At 39.7% G+C, this 27,976-nt stretch overlaps 1 protein-coding gene across 1 annotated transcript in view; it reads left to right on the plus strand.

Annotated features, from left to right (window-relative positions):
• The first annotated feature begins 2,741 nt into the window (after nucleotides 1-2,741).
• ntsr1 (neurotensin receptor 1 (high affinity)) overlaps nucleotides 2,742-27,976 on the plus strand; it is a 66,214-nt gene continuing 40,979 nt past the window's right edge. Inside the window, exon 1 of the mRNA XM_053317658.1 lies at nucleotides 2,742-3,507. Within this exon, the coding sequence (XP_053173633.1) occupies nucleotides 2,833-3,507 (675 nt within the window). The 5' untranslated portion in view covers nucleotides 2,742-2,832. The remainder of the gene's footprint in view (nucleotides 3,508-27,976) is intronic.

The following is a 27,976-nucleotide window of genomic DNA, read 5'->3' on the forward strand; positions in this document are numbered from 1 at the left end:
GTAACAGCAGCACTGTGCTCCGTTTTTTCCTTAAATGTTAATAAACACTCTTTTTTTACTGTATTAAACCAAGATCATGATCTTTCCCTAACCTTGAAGATCCCCTCCAGATATGTAATAACATAAAACACACGGCATAGAACAGTAATGTGTGTCTGATGTATTCTCTTCCACAAAAAAGTATAATGACCACATTAAAATCCTTAAAAAGCCCTCTACTCCTTTCCCCTCTAAAAAATTCAGAATCTATAAATATGCAAATATATTTAATTTCAGAGGTTTAAGTGCTGGATAAAATGTCTCATACTTTACTGGAGTGTGTGTGTGTGTGTGTCTGTGTGTGTGTGTGTGTGTGTGTGTCCTGGAGGTTTTGAGTTTCCACATCACACTTGAGGAAGTTGCATTCTGGACCGTAACGGTGGCTTCCAAACTAGTGGTGACGTCACGAATCATGCATGGGAGTACACACCTCGTAAAATTAAGATTATTGGTGAGCTCAGAGAAAGTTTCCACTCGCAGCAGATGAATGTGCAAACAGCCAGCTAGTGTCACACGTTATGCCAGACATTCCTCACAGTGACGCTCAAACATTCAACTGTGAGAACAAGAAGAAAAACACTTTTTTGGGTCAAAAGGGTTCTTGTCAGGGTGCAGTCTGCTCCTCCTCCGTTCCTGGTGTTTCTGTGTGTCTCTGTGTCTCTCTTCAATTCTAATATTACTTTTGTTTTATTGCATTATTTAATATTGCCTTACTCTTACTTTATTGTTATTCTTATTCCTATTATTTTTTTTAAAACCCTGTCATTTAACATTTTATTCTTTCCTTTTATTCATTTGTAAGTTTTGTTGTATTGTTATATATTTATGTGTGTGTGTGTGACTGTGTGTGTGTGTGTGTGTGTGTGTGTGTGTGTGAGTGAGAGAGAGAGAGAGAGAGAGAGAGAGAGAGAGAGAGAGAGAGAGAGAAATCGATAGCTATAAATAAACCATAAATACCAAAATTATAATAATATACAATCATAACAATCACACAAAATAGAAGAATAGAAACAATTTTAGTTTATAAATATGAATACAATAAAGAATCAAATTATTATGAATTATAACATTACACATTTAAAAAAAGGAAATAATAGTAAATTGCACAAATCCTATATAACACAATTACACAAATACTATAGAATAACTCTTATAAATTGTGGTTTCTTTGGTAGTGTGCCTCATGTTTTATTTTTGCATCAGTAGACTACCGTACCAAATTAGGAGCTAGATTCCACGGCTCGTCCTACCTGCTCAGGGTTTCAGTAAAGAGACTGAAAGAATGTGACGTCTTCTATTGTTAACATGAAAAGTTTCACACTAAATGTAATACTGATCCTTTTTTTCTGGTGTGGCAGCAATAAACTTCCGTACTGGCATGCTGACAGATGTGCCATTCTGTAGATAAATGCAGCTAAAATAACTTCATACACATAAATCTATACAGGAAGCTTTTCAAAAGCAATTATTATTATTATTATCATAGGAAGATACATTTGCAAACACCATCTATTTCCCACAAATCACCATACTCATTTGTAAATTAGATTTTATGCGTGGATCATTAAACACACATTTGTCACTAATCTTCACATTAAAATGCCTCCATAATGACACAATGAGGAGAAAGATTTAAAAAGGACTCCCACACACTGTATGTGTATTTTACATTGTTTCATTTACTCTTTAATATACTTAAACAAGTGAATACATCAATTAATGTGTGAATACTTATTTTATATTGTCTTTTCATTTCTAACCTATCAGCTGACTCCCTTCTGAGGGAAGTGAATGAGATAAGGGAAAAACCATTAGTAAAAAACCACACATCCTGTCCCACAGTAAACATCATATTTAAAGGTAGTGCAGATGTACAGAACATCCACTTATCTCACTGGAACTCCTGGAAACTGTCCAAACTGTGACTTAGCTGACAGTTATTATAAGTAATGATATTCCTCTCTGTGACAGCCTATCAGCTGAACATACATTAAACTCTGTGTGGGCTCCGGGCCCCGGGCCGGAGACATGAGGAGATTTCCTACTTAAGAAGAATAGCATTTTCTCACAATCTGAAGAACATCATCATCATCATCAGGTTCTTGATGCTGTGCGTAATGACACGTAACACACACACACACACACACACACACACACGAGAACATGTGCCACACTGTGTTCAACTATCTGTACAGATGTGTGTGTGTGTGTGTGTGTGTGTGTGTGTGTGTGTGTGTGTCTTGCTATATTGGTCTCAGCAGTGGCAGCTGTGATAAAGCAACTATTAAAGTCACATTTCCTCTTGTCTGTCCAGTGGTTATATATTTCTCCTGAGTGAGCGTGGGTCCTCACACACAATCTTAACTGTGATCTTTAACACAATCACACAATCAGATTCTCTATAGTGGAGCTCCAGCTGTTGCCTTACATTATTCCTTTGCGCTTCTGTGTCTGTGTGAGAGGGGAACAAGGAATGAAAAAAACAGAATCTCTTAAGACAGCGTGCTTGGAATTAAATACTTGTGATAGTTTGATATGTTGGTCCTTCGTGTTATTTTTGGTTTCCAAGGTGAAACATGAACGGACTAAATAGAGAAAGCTCCACTCGTTGAATGACCGTGCGTCATCGCAGCGGCGCCAATAGCGAGCACGCCTCCTCCTGTCGTGCCAAATATAAAAGCTGCTCTCCTCCGACTTCCACACACATTTAACCTGTTTCGCTCAGGTTGACGTTGCAAATGAGAAACAGCTCATGTCACTCACTGTTTCTATGTGTCCATACATAAAGGAGTCATGGATTTAAACTTCACGCTCGCCGGGCGCGACTTGTCCGGTTTTGGCGCACTGGCGCAGAGACTTTTTGGGATTGGGAATAACTCACTTTTTCCATTTGAAAACACCACAGCTGTTTCTAAAACAGACGAGGAAGATTTGGAAGTGAACACGGATATTTATTCAAAGGTGATAGTCACGATTATCTATGTGGCTCTGTTCGCTGTGGGCTCTTTGGGGAACTCCATCACCCTGTACACCCTGCTGACCAAAAAGACCCTGCAGAACCTCCAGAGCACCGTTCACTACCACCTGGCCAGCCTCGCCGTTTCCGACCTGCTGATCCTCGTCCTCTCTATGCCCATTGAGCTCTACAACTTCATCTGGTTCCATCACCCATGGGTGTTCGGGGACGCGGTGTGCAGGGGTTACTACTTCCTCAGGGACAGCTGTTCTTACGCCACCGCGCTCAACATCGCCAGCCTGAGTGTGGAACGCTACATGGCCATCTGCCACCCGTTCAAAGCCAAGAGCATCATGTCCCGCAGCCGCACCAAGAAGCTCATCAGCGCCATGTGGCTGGCGTCCTTCGCTCTCGCCTCGCCGATGCTCTTCATCATGGGCCAGGCGCTGCGCAATGGCGAGAATATTTGCACCACTATCGTCTCCCCTGTGACCATGAAGACTGTGCTTCAGGTGGGTGTCAGACCAGTGTGTGTGTGTGTGTGTGTGTGTGTGTGTGTGTGGAGGCTTAACGCGCAAATATCGAGACAGTCGCTCTTTACGCACCTGAAAGGATGAAAAGGGGAGATATACATATAAGGATGGAGCCACCTTTCACATTTTAAGTGTCTGTTGGAGATTAAATCTTTTTCTTTCTTTAAGTTTTTAAAGTGCTTAATGCGCACTGGTGTGTTTGATTAAAAGGCTTTGCGCGCAAATGTCTCCAAAATGCGTTTTTGTGCACGTGGATACCTGTTGATTTTTAGTGGACTTTGTTAAAAAAAAAAAGGGGGGGGGGGGGGGGGGGGAGTAGACTCTAACAAAATATTGAGGCTTTCATTCAGAATAGTAATGTTGACAGCAGGTTGTCATTTCAGTCTTTCTACAAACAACAGGACGATTTTTTTATTCGCAAAACTGATCAATAACCATGCACTTGAAATGATCACATGTTCAGTTCTTAACTCTAAATCATTTCTTGATCTAATTAACACTGGAATATGAGGGAAAATATCAAAAAAGTGATCAAACCTGCATGCTGGGTGCCACAGGTGTGATGCTTGTTGGCTCAGTTACTGCGCATCGTTGGTGTTCATGTGCTGAAACAGTCATTCAGTTAGTGGTTAAGCGGAGTTTATGATGCATCATTTAAACCATTTGTCAAGCAAAACTGGCGTCGTTTGATGGTTCCAGCTTCTCAAACGTGAACATGTGTTGCTTTAGCTTTCTTTTTGCTTATTTTTTTCATCTTTATGATCTTTGAAAAAACCCAAAAGAGAAACCCTCTCCTCCTCACCAGCTTCCTCTGCTGCAAGATGAATGCAGATTTGTCCTAATCCAGACAAAGATGATAGCCTGAACCAATATTAATTAAAGTATTATCAGTTATATTGTATGCTTCAGTGTCGTAATACTGTCAAATATAATCACACCTTAACATTTGACCTGTGTTTTACAAACAGAATAAGAACATACTGTGTGCTATGTACAACTACTTGGACAGAAACAGTTGCAAGTTTGGAAAAGGGTAAAAAAAAAACATGTTTCTATTGTACAACAGACAGAATGTTCTTAATTAAGATACCTGTAAGTGATCAAAGAGATGAGATTGTGTATAAATTAAAAATGTGATACTTACTGTAGCTCTGTGACTCATGTGTGTTATATATTTATATAATAATGCTCAAGAGAGGAAGAAAGTGGGGGTTATTTGTATTATATGACTGAAATGTGCTGTACTATATCATCCAGTAGTCACTGTAACCCAAGATTGTTATCATTCAAAAATACGACAAACACTTATAATATTCATTAACAATGGTTTGCTTTTCTTTTTTTCTGAACATTTTTAAGATGTTCTTTATTCTTAACTCTTATGGACACTTTCTGATTCTTAAACTGCCAATCATATCCTGCCAGGATCTCACAGAGGTTTGATATTATTAGCATTCAGGAAGCTGCGCTCCCTAAAGCTTAAATAAAAATCTTTTTTTATCACTCATTTATGAAGCTTTGACCTAATGGTTTGTCATTTTATCAGTGTTACCAGATTGGCCTGCTGGGCTACTTCTTATTTAATTGAGTTGAGGGTTGTGATAATGTGAGCTGTTTTTTATCCCATTTGGGGAAAGATTCCAAAAACCATCCTCTTCTCTCATCCAGTATAGCTTGAGATTGTGTGTCAAGCTGAACACACTGAATCACTGCCAAAGAAAGAAAATGCCCAAATTCGATCTTTAAGTTATGGACAAAACAAGACACTTAAAGACATCACCTTGTACTTTGGGGAAGAGTTACAGCCAAACACTTTATGATATTTTATTGAAGCCTAACATAATTGACTGAATTAATGGATAGTGAAAATGACCGTTAGTTGCATCACTTGCTACTTTTATTAAAGACCATGTAAAATTAATTCAGACATTTTCTTCTAAACACATTAAATAGGTCATAAATGTATTTCTAAAAAAGACGTAAAAAGCATTTCAACCATTTAGATTTGAATTGTGGAGCTAGGCTTCACACACTGTGTTTCAAGATTTCTGTTGAGTTAGCCGCCAAGCTATCAACCGAGTTAGCTGTTGAGCTAGCAGCTGAGTCAGCAGCAGAAAGCTCTCAGAAGTAGAGTCCATGTTTCGGGTAGAGGTGGTGACTTTGATTGACAGGTGACACTTGGTAGGGGGCGGGGTTTCAGTGAACTCGGCGGGCACTCCCACAGTGTTTGGAAGCAGAGAAAGAGGCTGATTTTTACGCAATTTTTTTAATCATTCAAATTTGGCACTTTTCTGTGGTATGTCAAACTCAGAACATATTTTTTCATACTTTACACTGCTTTGTTAGTCCCATTTGACAACACTGGATCCCACATTTCTTTGTTTCTCATGTTTTTATTAACGGACAAAATGAATGAAGTTTTAGACATTTTACAGACCACACGATGAATCGATTCATTACAAAAATAATCATCAGTCAATAAATAATCATTAGCTGCAGCCCTATGTCCACGTGAAGGAGAAACATACTCTGAGTACAGCAGCTCCCTGTAAGTAAATAGGCTATTTCTCAAGGCTGTCCCCTCTGTCCCCACTACTCTCTAAGATATATGACATTGCTCTGCAGGTCGTAGGTCATATAAATGATTCGGGCCAATCTGTGAGGGCTTTACAATGCACATACTTGGCATTCAGTCAGAAGCCCAGGAGAGTTGTCCATGCCGTGAGAGAATAGGAAATGATTAAGGATAAATGTAAAGGGTTGTGTGGAAGTTCTGTCACTTCGGTGCAGCTTTACAGACACTTGGCACGAGACAAAAGCAGAAGTAGACGTGACATTAGCTTGACTTTTTTTAGAATCGCTATGATCATTATTATTTCCTCTGCGTCTGGGTTTACTCTCTCCTGCTTTTCGACACATGTTTTGTCTTTTGTTTGTCCTTCCACGCATGTCATTTTTCTTTTCTTCTCGTCTTCTCAGTGTTTTTCTTCCCTCTTCTATTCATCACTCCCGCATGACAATAACCATGTGAAGCATTGCCAAGGCTAACAGTTCTTATCTTCTAATGCTTTTGGTTTGGAGGCTATTGTCAGGCTCAGGCAAATAGTTTGTGTCAGTGAAGAAACATTTTCCCACAAGAGGTCATATGCCATAAAAATCACATCAGACTTTGTTAGTTTTTCCACTCGATGTAAAGACAAGATCAGCATGGGACAGTGGAGCCTGAGGGACATCATTTCACACACTTAGACCGCGCTGGCAAAGAGGAAACGATGAAATTGCTCCCATAACATTTCATAAGCTGGTGTGTTTGTGAAAATAGTGTGCCGTGTGTGTGTGTGTGTGTGTGTGTGTGTGTGTGTGTGCGCAAGATTCAGTGGATATCCTGCTGCTACGGAGAGTCCCCCGAACACTCTGCTGGCTGTTTTGACAACATTGAGTGACATTGAGTGGAGAGAAGGTGTGTCTATTTGTGTGGGGGAAAAAATTGAAGTGTAAGGGGGAAGACAGAGGGGAACACCTGTGGAGATCATTATGAGGAGAAAGGCAATAACACTGCCAGGAGAGGGGAGTTCAATTCCCCTCGCAGTTATTCGGAATAAAACTTGCAGCACTGTCTGTAAAACTTTATGCTAAATGGGAAACATAAATAATGCATAAATAATGCAGAACACCGTTTGAACCTCCTAAAACCTTTTAATTCCCAATGAAGTTAAATTGCTTTTTTTGCTTTTTCTTTTTTTGGCTGCAGCATACTTCACCTTATCAGTCATATATCCAAAAAAATGAAAGCCAAAAGGGAGAAATTCATATTTTATATTTATTAGTTTCATAATGGATGAACCTTTAATTAATAACCTTTATTTAATGAGGAGCAAGGTTATACATTTGAAGTCTGGGATGGCAAATCAAGTAGTGGAAGGCACTTTACCTAAGTAGTATTTATCAGAGCGGTAACTATACTGAAATCACATTTTCTTCAGTTTAGAAACGACGTGATTTTGTACTTCACTTCTATAGCGTTGAGGGGCTAACAAAGGATAATGAAGAATGTTAGGGGAAAAAACAGCAAAGACTGAGATACCCTGAGGTCTATAGTACAAAGGAAGAGCATTTTTCATTAGACCTCTTCTGTCATGGTAAAATGAATATCACTGGTGCTGCACTGTTGGTCGGATAAAAAAATCATTTGAATCGAACATGCCACTTTGGACATGGAAATGTATGAATCATTTAATCAAGGAAATAATCACAATCAGTGCTCTAAAGAATGATTTGCATACGCTACCAAAGAACAGTGCTAAATACTCGTGCACGTGTGTAAATTATCTACCAAGAGAAAGGAGGAGTGAATGAGGGAGGAAGAGAGAGAGAGAGGGGCTAAGGATTAACTGAGCAAGAGAGGATTTGTTTTTCATTTCTTCAAGGCTGCAGGATGTGAGTAAACTGAAAGAGAAGGGAACTCGCTGCGTTTGACAGTCAGCTCAGATATTTCCAGTACATTTACATTTCACATGCTGTGTGTTTAGCTGGCACTGCTGTGTGCACTTACCTTGGTCCGTATACCTGTGGGTCTGTTTGCTGTCAGTGCACTGAGTGGTCTCATGCTGTGCAGGAGCCTCTGCTTTAGTTGCATATGGTCATGTTGTCAAGGGCAGAAGGGTAAATTTGTACTGCCAAACAGGCTGAGACTATTTACATTAAGCCGGCTAGATTATAAAATGCTTTTCTGTGCAAAAACCTCATGCATCCTCAGCAGGAGTTTCAGCTCCTTTCTACAAATAACTCTGGCCAAATTAAAACGCCATTCCCTACTGGGCACAAGCACGGACGACAGAAAGGCAAGTCTGCCACAGAAATGATGTTCTATACTTCTACTATATGATTTTCGTTTCCATTCATTTCCAGCTTCCTGACATTTTGTGTATTGCAAGCAGATTACAGCAATTTCAGCCAATGAAAGGTGGTTGATAACTATGTTTTAAAAAGAACACTTGCATGAAGCCATCCGCCATCGTTGTGATTGTCATTGTGTTACTTCTTCCTCTACTTACAAAGCTCATTTTTCCCTATACCTGCTGTAAAGCCAAGCAGGTAGTGGCTGTTGAGGAAAAGTTCTTTTGTTGCTCCTTCTCTCCAAAAATGGAGAGAAGAAGCATTTATTTAGCTCAGTGTGTATGTGGTCTGATTCCGCCAGTGGTGAAAGAGAATGTTTTTCTATGTTTGTTACAAATGTATTTCGCTTCCTCTTAGTAAACAAAATTATTATTTTTTTGCCCATCTGAAAATTGTTGTTCATTTTGTGATACCACCTTATAACAGACATCAGTAACTACAGATAAATGAAGTTTGAGAGTGTGACAGCTATATTTTCACTAGGGATGGGAATCAAGAACCAGGTCCAGTTTAGAACCTGCTCCACATTGTCCGATCCATCGTGATCGTATGCCTCCGAGCTTATCAATTCCTCTTATCGATACCCAGGCATGTTGATGGAATAGAAAAGGTGGAACTCATCTGTGAGGGTAGAGCAGCACTGTTTACAGCGTGGACATGCTAACATTATCTTCAGCTATCTTGTATTTCATCTTCAAAAAGGGCAGCGGTTGTGAGAATGCTTTGATTTAATGACTAAATAATTGCCTTTGTGAGAGGAAAGTGAAGTGATACTGTGAACTTTCTACCCCGTCAATCAGCTAACATTAGCAGAGCGCAGCAGCTAACTCCAGCCGTAAAAAAACGAGACAGCTTACAGGGGTGATAGTGAAAAAAAATCCTGAGCCTGAACTTTTTTCGGGGGCAAGGGGCGGGGGCGGGGTCGGTTGGGGTCTGGCGATGACGTAACATAGGTTTAATTTTGACAAATTATTCAAACATTTAATAGTTTTTGTATGACCATTATAGATATGTTTTCATTTTTGCTTAATGGCTATAGTGTTATTCACAAAAACACAGATCATTTCCATCTTCGTATAGCACTTTAGATCGACTGGAACAAACTGGACACGTTGGGTTCTATGTAGAAATACATTCTAGGCTTGTGCTGTTGCAGTATAGTTATAATTGAGGTGGGAATTTAACCCCAATTCAACAATTCAACACTAGAATGTATTCCTGAAAACATGGTGAATGCTTTACCAACTTGAATGAATTCAAAGCTACATATGCAGCAGCCATACCAAGACAGGTCAGTAGGGGGCAATACTACTCCAAAGTACAGTAGTCCAAAGTACCATGTCTAAAATATAGGTGATTACCAAACAATGCTTTTACATGAAATGGCATACCTTTGTTTATAGACAACTATTGTGTAACAAATATTACACAATATGGTTTCAACAGTAGGACAAGAAAAATAACAATCGTTTTTTCTTTCATAAGTTTAATTCAGAAACTATTTACATTGAGCACACCATCCTAAATAAATATACTGTAAAAGACAAAGAATGAACGAAATTCTTTCAAAAACAAAACTGAAAAGGCAATGCAAAATACAAAATATGCAAACAAAAGTAGTGGTTAAAGATGCACTGTGTAGGATGTGGCCAGAATGGGTACTGTAACCAAGTTCTGCAGCTAAAAAAAACTATTTCTGGACATTCAAAATGGCAGACCACGGAGAAGAGCCCCCTTTTCATGCATGAAAATTGCAATTTTTCCAGTCATAATGAATACTTAGAATTTAGTGGTGGCGTTAAGTATTAAATGAAAAAGGTAACATTTGTAAATGGGCAGCATGAATACTGGAAAGTACAAAAAAATATTGCACGGTGCACCTTTAACAAATGACCATTTCTCCCATTTGGCTACTATTTCTTCTTTGAAGAAGATTCCTTGTCCTTGGAACTTTTCTTTTTCAATGTGTTTGAAGATGGCTTTGTCTGATAAAACAGAGAGAAAAGTCATGGTGCAGGTGGCGTGGCTTGTGTAGGGTTAGAGGTGGTGCCTTGGTTAGATGTGGTAGCTTGAGCAGAGGGGTTGTTTTGAGCAGTGGATGCTTGACCAGAGAGGGTGGTGGCAGGTGGCGTGGCTTGTGTGGGGTTAGAGGTGGTGGCTTGAGAGGTGATGGCTTGAACAGACGGGGTGTTTTGAGGAGAAGATGCTTGACCAGAGAGGGTGGTGGCTTGTGCGATGTGAGCTGGTGCAGATGTGGGTTGGGCTCTTTTCCTTTTCAAGGGCTGGGGAACAGAAGTGGCCGGTTGGTGAGAGGTGGTGGCTTGTTGGTGAGAGGTGGTGACTTGTGCGATGTGAGCTGGTGCAGATGTGGGTTGGGCTCGTTTCCTTTTCAGGGCCTGGGGAACAGAAGTGGCCGGTTGGTGAGAGGTGGTGGCTTGTTGGTGAGAGGTGGTGGCTTGTGCGATGTGAGCTGGTGCAGATGTGTGTTGGGCTCGTTTCCTTTTCAAGGGCTGGGGAACAGAAGTGGCCGGTTGGTGAGAGGTGGTGGCTTGTTGGTGAGAGATGGAGGCTTGTGTGGTGAGAGCCGGTGCAGATGTGGGTCTCTTTTTCCGAGCCTGTTGTACAAGTTTGCTTGCCTTTGAGGACAGCACCCTTGTTGCCACACTCAGCCTTTGCTGCTGTAGGGCATGTGCAGCATCTTTTTTTTCCTCAAATGTTGCTGATACCTCTGAAAGGAAGCTAGGCAGGATCGCCTCAACGACTGGTCGATGCTCATGGTGGAAGCAGTCCATTCCCTTGCCTTCAGTGTTGACTTGATCACTGCCAGGCCCTCATACGTCTCCACATTCATGGAGCACCTATCAGACTCCAGAATATCATCCATTAAATTGAAGGACCCTTCCACCAAGGGCCCTGTAAAAATGGAAAGAAGAGCCCTGACAAGCTTGGACAGGGTTGGGTACCGGACACCTGAACTGCCATCCCTCAACTTAAACACATGGATCCACTCGACACTGCTCCTCATTATAAGTTGGTAGTCGAAGCAGCATGTCCATGTCTGATTGATAGGTCCTGCATTCCTCCACAAGTTGGCCTAGGTCATCATGAGGGACCACATTAGGCAAGGCCTTCCCTAACGTGGTGAAAGCGCCAATGACACCATCAGACTGGATTAAGGAAGGCGTCAGAGCGGAGAGGGAGGTCAGTATGGTGTTACTCAGCGGAAGGTTTTTAAGCAAAAACTCTGCGCTCTTCATGTATCCCTCCCTGAGCGAGTCATAGACTTGCCCCACCCATACCTTCCTTTGCACCCGGGCTTTGTTCATGGCATTGAAGGAGAACTGTCCAACCGAGAGCTTCTGGTTGGGCAGCTGTGAATCTCTGGTGCGTACATCCAGCTTGATGATGTCCTGAGGAGTGAGGGGAATCGCCTTTGGTCTCATGAATTTGCTGAGGAGGTCTCTCGTGAGGGCCACCATCTCGACATGCAACAAATGCACCATTGGCTTTTCATGCTGAAGTTTTTTGACAAATTTCTGGAATGTCGGAAGAACCCCTGCAAATAGAAAAGACAAAACAAATTTAATTTCATCAATTAAAATTCCCAAATAATCTGAGTTATAATTTAACACAAGTATGCATTTCAAATTAGAGTATATAATTTCAGTCATTCTTTTTCACTTAAAGTGAGTAATATTGCCATCAAGTTAGCTACTGATGCTGTAGGAAAGGCTTTTCTATTTCATTTGCTAGATATTTGATCATATTCCAGTGGACTACAAAAATTTACTAACCTAAAATAAAGACATTTGAAGTGCAATAAGTCTGTGCACAAAATATACCTCTGTATAAGTCAATCATGACTTTCATTCGTTCAAACTCTGAAATCAGCACAGAGATGCGAGCCTTTCTGTCTTGGTTAGCCTGTGTTCCCGTTCGGGATGCTGCTGCCTGTTCTTTCTGGATAACTTCTACCCTGGCCTTCTCCTCAACTGTGAGCGCATGTCTCTCAAACACTTGATGAAGAAGCCTTCTGTAGTGTTCTCTCACACACACACACACACACACACACACACACACACACACACACAGCCTATTATCTTAACATACTTCTGCTTTGCTATATGCATTAGCTAACCATTAGAATAAACACTGTATGAACCTTAATACATCTGTGTTGCTATTATTATATTATTATTACTACAATTATTATTGCACATATTTATTATTACATGTATTACCTGCATCTGTGCTCTTCATTGGGGTCAAGGGTGTGATAGTAGTGCAACACAACAGCATCCAAAAGCTCATTCATCCTGTTACAGACCTCCAGCATTTGAAGAAATCGGTTGCTTATTGGCCTGATCAGGTTCTTTGGCGGAATATGCAACAAACGCTGATATTGGGAAAAAATCTCCTTCTGTTTGGGTGATTTTTCAATGTCATAAAAGACATCAGAGCATAAATCCTCCAATTCCGACCGAAAAGGGCTCAGGAGGGCTTTTGCTGCATTCGAGACCATATGTACCGTGTCACCCGAGACGTCAAGTAGATCTGGATTCTGCTTTCTCGCCAGAGTTTCCAGCCCTGCCCTTAGAGAGTAGAGAGAGTAGACAAGGCTATAGGCTACAGCCTCCAATCAAATGAGTCATTGTATTATATATATATATATATATATATATATATATATATTTAATGTTATGGCCTATTGTTGTTTTTGATCTAACTGTGAAGCACGTTGAGCAGCAGTCTTGTGTGAATTGTGCTATTATAGGCTATACAAATGCAATAGGCCTAATAAAAATAATTAGAACAAAAAGACTAATAATAATAATAATAATCCTACGTTATTATGCGATATTTTTGTTAAGTTATTATTAGGCCTACTATGAATCATTATTGTTACTGATGATTTAATAACAAGAACAGAAATAATAAACTAACCTTTTCCCCCTCATCACAGCACAATTGTCAAGTAACATACTTGTCACTTGTCTCCAGTCGAGGCCGTATGTGCGCAGGACGTCATTTAACTCTGCTGTTAACGCTTCTGCATTTGCGATGTTAATTATCCTACTGGCAAGATGCTGAGTCTTCACGCTCCCAGCATCCTCGTCAAAAAAACGGACAAGGACATTCATGATCTTGTCCATGTTTTTGTCTGTTGCCTCGTCAACATTAAGGGAAAACATACAATTCTTAAGTTTCTCAGACAGCTGGCGTTTAAATTCTGGGGCAATGCCGTGGGTGAGCAGATAGCTCGTATGCTGCCTTGAAATTGCCAGGTGTGACAGAGCGGCAAGGTCTTGTGCCAGCTTCTTACAGAGAGCCACGAGCGGCGGTGCAATTGTAAAAGACAGATCATGCTCAGCAATGAAGGAGCACAGTCGAACTTTTAAATTAGTCACTCGATCTGCCATCGAAGGCGGAATGTCCGCCGTAGCTGATGCTCCTGGTAAAAGGGTCGTATGCTGCACTGCTCTGGCAGCTGCTTTATGAGCGGGGTCTTTCTCGTGCCGAGTGAGAATTTTCTTGCTGCTTGTACCATCAGCTTCTTCGAGCACAACGTACAATAACACGCACCTGCTTGTCGAAGCTTTTGGCACCAGCTCGAGAAGGGCTTTCCATCACTCCCCACATCCTCAATCCATGCCCAACGCCATTTGTTCTTTATGGTTTTATCCAGGACTTTAACATCTTCTCCGGGCTTCATAAACCCCGTCATACTGGAAAACTTTGCGATGGTTTGACACGCTAACTAGCAATTGCAAACTACCAAAGCAATAGCAAGGTGCCTCACGCGCGGTGATATTGCGTGCTGAGTTTCTTTTTTTTTTTTCTAAACATCGGTTAACACTTACGACATTCTTCATATAACTTGTCTGCTTGCTGACATTTAAGTGTGTTAAGGTACTCATAAACAATGTTTAATAATGTATTAAAATTAGAAAGCCGTGAGGCAATTTTAAGCTGCAACAGGACTGTCTCTGACCCAAACAGCTTTTTCCCCCAACTACATGCCAGGAGTACTACTCGAGCAACCAACGTCTCTTATTGGCCAAGACAACCAAGACCCGCCCCGTCCTATTTCTGATTGGATTGAAGGGTTGCGATGCGCTTTACATGGTCTGCAGCACACAGCAAATGGAGCGGGGAAAGGGACTTTTCGTAACGTGGATCTGCGTTCTTTGATGGGATGGGGAAAGCTTTTTTTTTTTTTTAACAGAGCCACGCTACGCCGGATTTCCGGCGCGGCGCCGGACTGCTATCACCCCTGAGCTTACCAACACACACTGCAGCTTTAAACAACTCAACTCAAACCAACTCTGAGTCTCATCTCAACATCCCTGCAGCTGCTCAGCGTGTTGGACAGAGATGTGTTTTCCTCTGAAAGTGCATATAAACATAGAGATATGTAACATTAACATCAATAACAATGGAGCATCCCTAATTTTAACCCTGGAAAACGGGGGGAAAAGTCATGAAATCAGATTTGGTACTCTATGTTTGGAGGCTCTAAGCTAGGCTAGGGCATGTAAGCTAGGGTAGCTAGCTTTTAGCTGGCCTAGATTATCCGGTGTTAAATACTGCCTTGTTTATGTGATATAACACATTCAAGATTTTGTAGCATCAGAAAACTTTCACTTTCAGGAAACTGTATGGAAGAAGTTGGTAAATTAGTTTAATAGCTAGCTAGCATGTAACTCAATCCTGGCCAAATGTTAACTATGTTTGACTTTGAAACTTAAACTTTTGTGCTGAATTTAATAAAGTTACTTGTTGCTAACCTCTGAAATGATGACTCATTTAAGAGTTATTTTGCTATCAGACTGCATAAAGATGCTCATAACAAGACGGAATAAAGACTTCTGATAATGGCTTTAAAGCTAAAGTGAGAAGTCTGCTAAAGCTAACGTAACTCAACCCTGCATTGGCTTTTGCTTTGTATTCATCTTCAGATTCCAAAAGGCATCTGAGGTGGTAGGGCCGGACTTCCTCCCAGCGGTCTGAGGCTTTCTGCTGCCGAACAGACCATGATAATGCTGAACCTTTCTCAGGCTCAGCAGGACATGGACATGAGTCCAGTATGGCAGAAAGCCTCTCCATGTTTTGTTATACAAAGAGTACATGAATGATCCACAATGCATATCTAGTATTTTGATTTCAGAATAAATTATTGTATATTTTTCTAAATATTTCTTGAGGATTTAGCTGCACACTGGGTGATGGCAAGGAATCCTCTGCAGAAAGTTCTAAAACCTCAGTGCCCATGCCTGTAAACAGTACATGAGAGTTTGAGACATCACTGCACCATTAACTTTAAAAAAAAAAAAAAAAAACATATATATATTGATGAACCTTTCCTGAAATTGCAAAATGATACAATTTACTGTATGATTTTCAGTTTAATTTAGCAGCTGATTATTTCTTAAACTATTGGACTACTCTCCATAACTGTATTACATTGAGCTGTTGTTTCTCATAACAGTGATCTACTCTGACTTTGTACATAAACAAACCTTTTTGGCTAGTTTGGCTACTACAGCAGCCTGCATGGCCTCCATAGCCTCCACGTCTCCTTCTGGGCTTGCCACGTCCGTGGCAGACCCTTGGTGAGGCCCCTCTAAGTGCTAGTTTGCCATCCTTTGCAGCCTTCTGTTAAATCGATGATCTTGGTAGATTGAGTTGCTGAGGTACTGAGACATGAAATTATGGACAAAAGGATGTTAAAACCTTTGATCATGAATCAACCCAATGGCAAAGTGTCTTCCTTCTTGGCACTGGGGGTCATGGGGGTCAGGATAAAAGTGGGCCATTGTAAGTAAATATGGACGGAGGGACGGACAGATATACAGACAGATAGACAGACAGATAGATAGATAGATAGATAGATTGATAAAAGTGCCTTTGGGGTTCAATAGGGGCTGATTCAATCAGGGCTGAGTTGATGCTGCAAGGGGGGAAAAAAGAAAATTATTCATTAATAAAAATGAAAGAAATAAGTACTGAAACACGTCACAAATCACTCAAATAACAACATTACTTTTTCTTTTTTTTATTAATCTAGTTAGAGGAAGGACAATACACATTCATGGACATTTCTGTAAATGTGCCTGTATTAGCTAGGGGCTAATTTCCAACTCTGGCATGCTGTTCATCCTGCACATATAGACATAAGCAGCATTATAAAATAGACAACAGCTGCTAGCATAGACAACAAGGTCAGCAACGCCTGTAATTCATTATCTGTGTGTAATGAACCTCTATAGTCAAGGCTGATGTCGTTTGTTTACATCCGCTCTTGTTTTAGAAGTACAGTATATTTCCCATTCATTTTCTCATAATCCTTATATAATGAGTTTTATGCCTGGAATCAAGCCAGCTAAGAATCAGCTAAGAGATTAATCATGACCATAAAACGTTTTATTCAGGGCATTGTTTTTTTGAAAATGGAAAAAAGACAGCGATACAAGCCTGCATAGATTAATTATGTACATTAATAGAGTCTGCTAGTAAACCTGGAAGTCTGTTAGCATTTTTAGCACATCCGGGTCCCTTATCTAAAAGTCAATAAGGTATGTGGTTTACAAAAGCTTAAGCGGGTTTAAGGTTTTGTTCTATGAATCAATATTCTGTTAATACTCCTCAAACGTTTTCAGAAACATTTAGAGACTATTTATCTGTAAAACGAGAACGTTTTGGAACTGGCTGCCATGTTGCAGCAGCCTGAGCGGCAATTTCCATGGTAACAGCCAACTCCACCAATCAGAGACGTCGTCACACTTAAGTACTACACTTGTGTAGTGTAGTACTTCTCCGTGACATCGCGAATAAAACGTAGCGGTTTTCTTAAAACAACGTTTATCATATGGATTTGTGGCTTCTAAACGAACATACCGTTTATCATCGTTTTACACTTACACAGATAAACTGGCTATGCAAAACGGCGTTAGCTCCGGGGTGAACTCTAGGCTGTTAAAGCTGTTATGTGCGGTACTGTAAATTAAAAAACTAATTAATTGGATTGACTCGAGCCGTGACAATGTTGAGAAAAAAGTTGGCAAACTTTTCAAGTAAAGACGAGCACCATAGACTGACCTTGGATATGTCCTCCTCACTGTTTTGCTGCACTAGCAGACCAGTGTGCGCATGCGCAGCTCCAAACGAGCCTCTCCCTCTAAAATACATGGGTTTAAATTTTGTTCTGTCCAGCACGAAAAAAGTCGCCAAATCGTGCTCTGGGACAAGATTCAATACATTAAATTTCGTGATGATGAGCATGAAACAGTGAGATACCGTGTTGTGTATACAGATTCATTGCTGACATGGTGTTATTCAATTTGCAGTTTGAGTGCAGCTCAAGTCTGATAATTATCATTTTAATAATTTTTTTTTTCTTGGATTAAATTAATCAGATTAAGCTTGACTCAATACATCATTCAAAACTATGACTGTGCATATTTTTGCCTTAATATTCCCTCTGGGTTCTCTATCAGATGCATCAGTCCTGTGAATGGAGAGAGATGAGCTACAGCTGAAAAACATCCTTTCTTGGTTAGGTTTCCATTCAGAGGTCCTCCAAATGGTGGACTGTAAATAATCTTTCATTGTCATCATTCATAATTGTTATGGGAGCTTCTTGCTTCAATAAGTTTCATTATATTTGGACAAAATATCCTCATAACTCCAAATGGACAGTTTTGTTCTGGTGCAATGTATAACCTTTTAATGAATATTTTAACTTTTACCTAACTTTACATCACTTATATGAAATATATGGAATAATGAACAGCTCTGTAGCTTGATAAGACTGTAGTCATGAAGGTTGGTAGCTTATTTCTCATTGCAGCCTGAATAAAGCTAAAACTGCTCATAAATTCTTTTGTGTCCTGCTGTTCACATAGAGCATGTCCCTATCTGACTGGTGTTTCCTGAGGTGAGCCTGTTGGAGGTGATTTTTCTATTAACCTTTGACTTTCATCACCTGCCATTGCCTGAAGTTATGGACACTTGAGCTCAGATTTAACTGAAAAGGCTTTAGCTCCCTCTTGATTTGTGCCAAAATCAATCCCTCCTCTTTTCTTTTTTGCCACGAGGCACAGCAGACAATTTCCCACCAAAGTCGACCCGGCAGCACACGATGTATAATCCAGTGTATGGGGAGGAGCTGGCAGCAGATGTTGGTTATAGTAAATACACAAGTACAGTATGCTCTTGAAATGAACATAGTGGTGATTTATTGATTTGAAAGTGTTACATGTAGCACCTGTTTTTGAAAAAGAGGTGTTAAAGTCAATGTCAAGGAAACAGACTTTTGCTTGATTTTGTATCTTTTCTGCTGACAAAACTAGCTGGGATGTGGCCTTGTGCATTATGTATATTACCCCTATTCATCAGTCTAAAGCAGATGAGGCCTAATAACTGTCTAGTGAGTAAATAAACATATTAATAGCTTAAAACAACAACTCAGGGCCTCTACTAAAAGTCAGTCTTATATACATTAATGTATGTAGGGAGTGTTGGGAGTCTTCTTTTAAACATCCTTCCTGGCTGCAGTATATCCGGTTTGCCTTCTGTTTGGTTTTCCCTCTTCAAAGGAACCAGTGCAGTGTGGATAACTGGCAGAGCAGAAGTCTCTGTTGTGTTTACATCCTCTCTGCGGCAGTAGCTGAAGTGAGAGTGACAAATAGAGCTTCGACCTCACAGACAAAAAAAAAGATTCTGGAAAGTAAGAGGGAACATTTATGCAAAGTGCTGCACGTATGTAAACTATGCAGATCCTTAGTGAAGAGACAAACAACATAATGCACACAGAACAGATGATGCAATAACTACTGAATGCATAACTGAGCTGTACCAATAGAGAATTATCAGAAATCTGGATACTGCAGGGTCCATCTGTTGGTCATGAGTTCAATTACCTTCTTCCAGACTGAAATATTTCAACTGTTGGTTATATTGTCATGAAATTCTGTAAAAAGATGAAACTCATTGTACATGGTAAAAATTATTTGCATGCTGATGTTAGGCCTGTCACAATAATTACATTATCCACTTATTGTACAATAATTATCAACATTATCATGTCTATATATGAACTTATCATATAATACATGGACTCAGTATTGCCACACTTCACATTAGCAGCTAAGAGGCTATTCATGTCACATTGACTAAACAACTAGTGTCCTCCATTCCTCACTGTGTACGTCCAACAAAAGCAATTATTGAGACAGGCGTAGCTGGCGGTAGTATTTAGGCATTGCGCTACGCTTCTCGTCTCTATGACACTCCTTCCTCCTCCCATCCACCAATCCACAGTCTGCTTAGCTGGTCACATGAACTGATAGTTCATCCAGCTAAAAACATTCACACCCCAACCTCCTCCAAATCTATCTCCTTCCTCTTGTTCATTTATTTCCGAAAATACAACATCCATTTCCATTGTTACACGGACAACACCCAGCTCTACCTCTGCTCTAAACCCACCTCCACCTTCCCGCCCCCCTCCCCCTGTGTCTGTTTACAGGAAATTAAATCTTGGTTCTCCTCCAACTTTCTCAAACTCAACAGTGATGAAACTGAGGTCCTCCTCGTTGGTTCTAAATCCTCTCTCACTAACACTCCCAGTTCCACCATCTCCATTGACAACTCCTCTGTTTTCCCCTCCACTCAGGTTAAGAGCCTGGGTGTCGTCCTTGACAGCGCTTTGTCATTCCAGACCCACATTAATAATGTTACCCAGTCGGCCTACTTCCATCTTCTTCACAATATTAACCGCCTCCATCCATCCCTCACTTCCAACAGCCTGCCTCCTGGTCCACACTCTAGTCACATCCCGCCTAGACTACTGTAAGGCTGCGCCAAAATCCGATTTTCAGCCAATCTAGATTGGAACCACCTTTGGGAGGTAGTTTCAAATCTCATTTGGACAGATGTGTCTGAGTCTGAACAGCTCCAAACACTCATATCGGTTTTGACTGTTTGTGACGTCTCTCTACATCTCTACGCTACGTCACTCTATGCGACACCAGACCCGCTCTTATTCCAGTTGTTGTTGCTAGGTGATATCACTGGAGGCAACGGAGGACGTAAACATCAGACCATGGACAGGACCAAACCATATTCTTAATCTTTGGGGAGATGGCTCGGTTCAAGAGAAGCTTGAGGGTTTGTTGTTGGTGTCGTTGTCGCAGTTATATGACATCACACAATATACGCTAGATGACGCCTCCACTCCGATGACGTTGCCACAGCTGTTAGATTTTTCATTAATGTGGCCCAATCTGAACAGAGCCAAATCCGATTTTGACACTTGCTAAAAACAATGTGGACAGATTTGCCTGCAGTGTGAACGTAGCCTAACTCCCTCCTCTTCGGTCTCCCCCACAAGTCCATCCATAAGCTCCAACTGGTGCAGAACTCCATCCATCAATCATATCACTCCTGTTCTCTAAGAACTCCACTGGCTTCCTGTCAAATTTTGCATAGACTTTAAAATTCTGCTCCACACTTTCAAGGCCATCCACTACCTCGCCCTCCCCCAATACCTCTCTGACCTCCTCCACATCAACACTCCCTCCCGGACACTCAGATCAGCCTCCTCATCCTCACTGTGCCCTCTGTCCGTCTGTCCACCATGGGGTCCAGAGCCTTTTCAAACTTGGATACTCACTATAATTTGTCATCCACTACTGCAGATTTCAGATTTTATTTCAGATTTTATTGATATTTATATTATTGTGTCCTTTGAAATGTATTATTATCATCATTATTATTATTGTTATAAAAACTGACCAGAGCAAATGTTTGGGCAGCTGCAATATAACCTGAGCAGTCCACCTCTGTGCCCCTTTGTTCTATGTTAATCCAATCTTTTATTATTAACACTACAGTTAACTTTGTGAAACATTTATGAATGGTTAACTTGCTGAGTCACCTGTTTAGCAGCTCTGGATGTAGGCAAGGGATTGTTGATTCTTTTCTTTAAACATAGTAATAGTTTTGTCGAGCACACTAGACACTTTATGAAAATATGAAATGTAAGGAAATGATTCCTATTTTTAGATAAGGAGGATATGCTTATTTCCGTTACTGCTGTGTTCTTCTCTGGCTGCATAATCCCCTGACAAGCTCACTCACTGCTGCTTATTAGGCTTATTTTTATGAGCACATAGTTAATGATTGTATCAACACATTTTGAACAGCTCCTCTTCTCTCTCTCATGAAATCTGGCTGCAGGATAATAGACTGAAGAATTACAATATTAAAGAAATCTGATTTGTATGTCCTACTCACTGAACCAATTTTGTCTGTTTCCTCCCTCTTAATATTTATTGAAGTTGGTTCAAACACTGTTTCATGACTTATTTAAACCACAATTGTACATTCCAATCAATCAATTCACAAATCAAACCCCTTCTTCCTGTGAAAGAACAAGCAAACCATTTTTAAACTGTCGTTTAGCCTGGTGAAGACTGTTTGTCCTCTAGCTTGTCAGGAGCAGCTGGTTCTGTTGACAGAGATGTGAAGGCAGGTCAGAGTGAGCGTGGATTGATGGATAGAGCACTTCAGTCACACTTCAGAAGGCTTATATCCAACAGACAGATGTGAGACCGGTATCGATATTTGAATCTAAAGCGTATTTCTGAAAATGTCTAACTCTTCCTTTAAGAAGTAACTTCAATACAGCTCACATCTCACTTTCTATGTGGATTCCTACATTGATAACATGCACTTTAATGGCTGATGTGACTATTTGGTTCAGAATCTTTAGGTTTAACCCTTACATAGAGCTGGGTAATATACAGATATTATACTGATATCACGATATGAGATTAGATATCGTCTTAGATTTTGAATGTTGTAATAAGGTGATATGATAAGTGTCTTTTCCTGGTTTTAAAGGCTGCATTACAGTAGAATGATGTCATGAACTTACCAGACTGTTCTATTTGCTTTCTTCATTATATCCACATTACTGATGATTACAGTATTATTAAAAATCTCATTGTGTAAATATTTTGTGAAAGCACCAATAGTCATCCTTACAGTATTGTTTCAATATCGATATCGAGGTATTTGGTCAAATACAGTATATCGCAATATTTGATTCTGTCTATGTATTGACATTTGACAGCTGTAAAAACACCCCAAATGTTGTTATTTTACTCTGAAATGTAATGACTTTCCTAAAGTGGCCCAAAATGGACAAAATATTTTATATTAAAAATATTTTATGATGTTAAGTCTTAACATGAGATGTTTCAAATTTGTTTGTCCATTGAGGCTGTGCTGGGTCACATTTGAGCCGTATCTGTTGACATGTGTTTTAGTGAAATGAATAGTTAATAGTTTTAATAAGGATGTATTTTTATGATGTAGCAGTGAAGACTGATGACTTCCATAAAGTTCTGCTCATTTTACCTTTACATTAAATACATTTACATCATTATTGCTATGTTATATTTTCATGTCTTAGGTCAAATAGGACATGATATTGTGTGATAGCAGATGTTTAGTGGTGTAAAAGTTAAATAATACACTCTCTCTGCTCTCTGAAACATGAATCAAGGTCAGATCGACTATTGATGCTTTCTAAACACATCTTGGGTTCAAAATGTTATGAGGAGATTCTGAGGAGACATACTGTGAGGGTGTACAATATGAACAGTATGTACAACCATGCTACATATGTGGCTCATTATACTATAAATATTCGCTGCTTACACATTTGAAATATAAAACAGCTCAGGAGTGTTACTATGCTGAACAACACTATCTTCTTTAGTCTCTTTCATTTTACCTGTGTGGTGTGATGAATCCTTTGAGCCCAGCTGTTTGTTTGAGACACCAGTTGTATTTCTCCTTCTGTTATTTCTCTGACAAAGCTGATGCTCAAAGCACATAAACATGTCATTTCCAAAAAAAAATATATATTTTCCCTGGAATTCTTGTTCATTGCATACTTCACAATGTATGTTGCAAGTGGTGAAATGTGTGCAGAGAGCTTGTTTGTGCTTCTCGCTCTCTGCTGATGGGACAGATGAGACCAGACAGGAACCATCAGTGACTCTATCTGTGTGCAATCCTAAAGCACCACGTGACGCGTGGCTGGCGCAGAGACCGTTGTCTAAACATTGTCAGTCAATGCAAATATTTGGATTATTCCGTGCTGAAGATAGAGATGGATGTTTATTTAGATATGAAGAGCAATTATGAGAGCAGCGTGCTGGAGGAAAAGATAAATAGGCTCTCGACTGCAAACAGCATGCGTGCCCTCACTGAAATACAATTAGTTAATTAAGGGTAATGAAAGTTAATCAGGGGTAATAAAAGGGTACATTATTTTATGATAGGATGGTAGAATTTGAATTTATTTTACATAGAAAAATGATAAAACATGCTTTGTAATCTGAGCAGTAAATGAGCCAAAACAGTTTGTTCAAACAAATGTTATTCATCAGACACAAGAGGATATTTAAGACCGTTTTCATTTTAAAAGGACAGATTTTAGTTTTCTTTTTCAAGAATGTGTCATACCCTTCCTGTCCACTAAGTGCTCAGGCTCATTCTTTGCGTGCACATCTGTAACCTTTCACCTCATCAGGCCTGACCCTCTGCTTGCCTCCACATCTGCACATCACTACCTCATTAGTCTTTATGCACATCTCCACCTCGGCCACCAGAAACTCTTTAACATATATATATATATATATATATATATATATATATATATATATATATACATATGTAGAAAGAAGCATGAATCATCCAAAGCAATTAAAAGGTCATTTGGCTTTTAACACTAGAACCGGTTTTTCAATTGTACATTACTTTGTGTTAATAAAATATTCATGTCCTCCACCCTGTTGTGTTAAAAGTAGTGAAGATGAATCTAGATTTTTTTTTAAAGGGGCAACTTCCTATAACTGCCACAGGGTCAAATTAACCCATATATGACATGCATTTATTCCCATGTTAAGTCATAATTTAATTAGAAAGAGAGCAGAGGAGGATGACCTGCAAAACCTCCACCAAGTGTGTGAAGTGCAGGGAAGCTGTGTGTGTGTGTCAGTGTGCCTGTTTATAGTGTGTTTGAGGGACATGTATAATCAGAGGTGTTCAAATGAAGATGATTAAGGCTCCTCACAATGTTGTTTTTAGTTAGTAATAGTAGTAGTAATTATTAATTCATATTGTTTTGCCATGTTACCATTTATTGTAATTGTAATTTGTCTTCATGAAAGGAGCTAAATTCCTAAATGAATAATTGATTAGGTGAAATTGTGCATTTAACTTATTCATGTTGAACCTCTCCCATAAGTGCTATGGTTGTTTATTGTTATTATTATGGATCATTATTGTCCATTTGGGGGTAATTAAGCTATTTGAGTTTCCTTTATTATGATTTCCTTCTAATGGCCATTTCAGCCTGATTTATACTGAAGGTCATGCAAAAAAAGTAATAGTCTGAAAGATGATTATAAAACAAGAGGATCAAAACACAAGTAATGATTAAACCAGTGGTCTCCTGTAGAGCTACTGCCCTGCATGTTTCAGGTATCCCCCCCGCCCCCCACTCTATCACACCTGATTCTAATAATTAACTTGATATCAAGCAGCTGAAACTCATCAAAGGGCAAGGATGCTAGAAAGAGGAATCATGGGAAACACTTTGTCAGAGTGAAATGAGATGTCTGCTCCTCTTAAACATCATATGAAATCATCTCAGTTTTTGACAACAGCACAGCTAGACACCATGCAGTTTCTCTGGACCCCCCCCCCCCCCCTTCCCATTTTAAAACAATCCTGTGTCGCGCCTGAACGAATAATTGAATCAGTAAGTAAGACAGTGGTGATGAAGCTGCGGCTGATTCTCTGACTCTCAACCTGAGGCTGGTGCTGCTTCATTAATCAGCAAGATAACTATTGTGATGTGAGCCAGCTGACCATGATACATACTAATATTCAAGCTGCGCTCAACAGCGCTTTACTTTTTTTTAAAAGACAGGATCGCTTCAAGTTCACCTGAAGTTCTCACCACCAGCAGTAGAACAACTAGTGTTTGAAGACTCAAATACAAAAGACAGTCTGAGCTATTCATTAAGCCAACAGTAATAAATTATGTAAATAAAACAACACAATTACATGTGAAAGCTTTCGTATCCCACCAGGACTTTGTTTGTTTGAGTTTGAACTTGTAGTTCAGTCCCTGTTTTATTCTGAAATGTGTTTTATAACCCTGACTTCCTGTGTTTTTCCACCTTTGTTGTTTACCTCATGTGTTCCACCTGTGTCTCGTTTCATTCATCTCGTTGCATGCACAGCAATAAAGGCTTTTTTCCCTGCAGACCTGATTTTCCCTTCACTCTTTACAATTGGGTCCTCCTGCTCCACTCTCCATTGTGACAAATACAATCATTTTAATGTATTTCAGGCTTTTTTTAAGAGGGTCTTCCCATGTTTGGGCAACTCTAACTTCCACACTTCCCCCCACACTATGGTTCAGTTCCATTCCACTCCCACTCCCCCCACGCCCTCCACCAAAACTCACTCTGTTTATGGGGTCTGTCACATTAAGTGCTATTCCAAAGTCTTCAATCACCCAGTCTGCTTCCATGCTTGCTTATTCGCTACACTCCTCAAAAGTGCAGCAGCTTTTATTTATGTCCAAGACTTCCAGAATTCATATAAACTATACAATTCTTTTCATGTGCTTTAGATAAGAATAAAGACAAGTGGGAGCATTTCAGAAAGTGTTTTATAGGTTATAAACGCTCCAATGTAAGTGCAACATAATAGATACGACTACCTACTGCTGGTACATTCACATTAAATGGTGCCTTAAACATCTGTACCTTCTGGCAGATGTTTCTTGGTGCATTACAGCTGCTTGTAGATTAGTGAAACCATTAGCAGGACTGTGTATTGTGCCACCTACATGCATGAGACAAACAAAGCAGAGACCCACTCATTATGTTAAAAAACAAAACAAACAAAAAACCCTCCTCCAGAACTAGAAAAAGGGTGCTTTTAAAAAAAAAGAAATAGCTGTACAGTGTGTGCAGATCAATCCAACTACAGTGAATCCAGGATATGATTAGAATGGGTCATAACATATTTACTTTTGGTAAAACATTTCTGTTAATATTACAGGCTGAGCTTTTGTTTGGTATGCATTTTTAATCTCTTCTAGATATTTGGGATTAGTAGGACCTGATAAGTACAAAAACTAAGCATTGGCTTTGAAAATGAAGTAGTTAAAAATATATATGTATATATGTATATTGACAATGGGTTTATTCTACTGTATTACATAATTACTTCACCAGTGTATAACACTGTTTCTTTACATTTACGCCTTCTCTTTGCACGAACGATAAAATCCCAATGTCCTCAAAACAAGTACTTCCTGATTAGCGGTATCGTAGCTTGTTGCTATTGCTAAAATTTGTCAAATTTGTATAGCGTATCAAACTACAAACATTATTAAGTGTAAATAAACACGTTTCAGCCATAAAATCTGATCAGGTTTTGCACCTTGTTCACTTTCGTCCGTTGATCTCGTTTTTACACTGATTCATGTATTTGCTTCCACTAGGTGGCACAAAAAAGCTTGTTCTCTCTCAAAACCACTATCACAGATGCAATTGCAATCGACTTCTGTAAACTGTGCTCAATGCTCAGTATGTGTTGGTATGGTAGGAGTCTTACTGCTGCTGTCATATTCCTGCACTGTCTGCATGCATTGTTTTGACTTTCCTTCAATGTTCCATCACTGCAGTTTCAGTGCTGCTCATGTTTTACTACTGTACTTATGTGCATATTTCTCAGTGTGGCAAGTTCCTCCGTTGTCACTTTTTTGTGTGTTATGCACTTTATTATAATGTTCTGTACATTTTGTCCACTTCTGCATATGTCTAAAGCCCATATGCATATTCTTCTGCATATGTCTGTAGCCCAATGAACTATTAGAGCGCCCAGTATCATTTTACCAGGACTTACACACGTCTGTTATCTAACTGACATTCACGCTCTCTCTCCCTCTCCCTCCTTCAGTCGCTCACACACACACACACACACACACAGTCCTCTTAAACATCTTATTGATTTATGCAACCACCCTCCCAAATGCACAACCGGCTACTTATTGCACAGCACATATTTGATAGTAGATAAAAGAGGCGAGTTCATTCACACCCCTCAATCGGAAGATGTTAAGTTTTACGCCAATGTCAAACATTACTTGTTCGCCGTATGTGACATACACACAATACTTTCCACTTTTCCTTATAGTTTCATAAATGTAAATGTTTATTTTACAGCATGAGCTAAAAGACAGCAACAAAACAACCAAGTACCAGAAGCTATAACAGCTGACATGTGCATCTATTCAGGTAGCCCGGTCCTTCACAGGTGCTGATTTTCTCAGCGTAAACAAACACACAGTAAGCAATATAATCCCATCAAAAATAACACACATTGCACATATGTCAAAAAAGAGACAGGGCCAGAAGAATAGCAATAGAAAGTCCGAAAACCTTTTTTT

Source organism: Scomber japonicus, chromosome 4, assembly GCF_027409825.1.
Source record: "Scomber japonicus isolate fScoJap1 chromosome 4, fScoJap1.pri, whole genome shotgun sequence".
NCBI classification, from domain to species: Eukaryota; Metazoa; Chordata; class Actinopteri; order Scombriformes; family Scombridae; genus Scomber; species Scomber japonicus.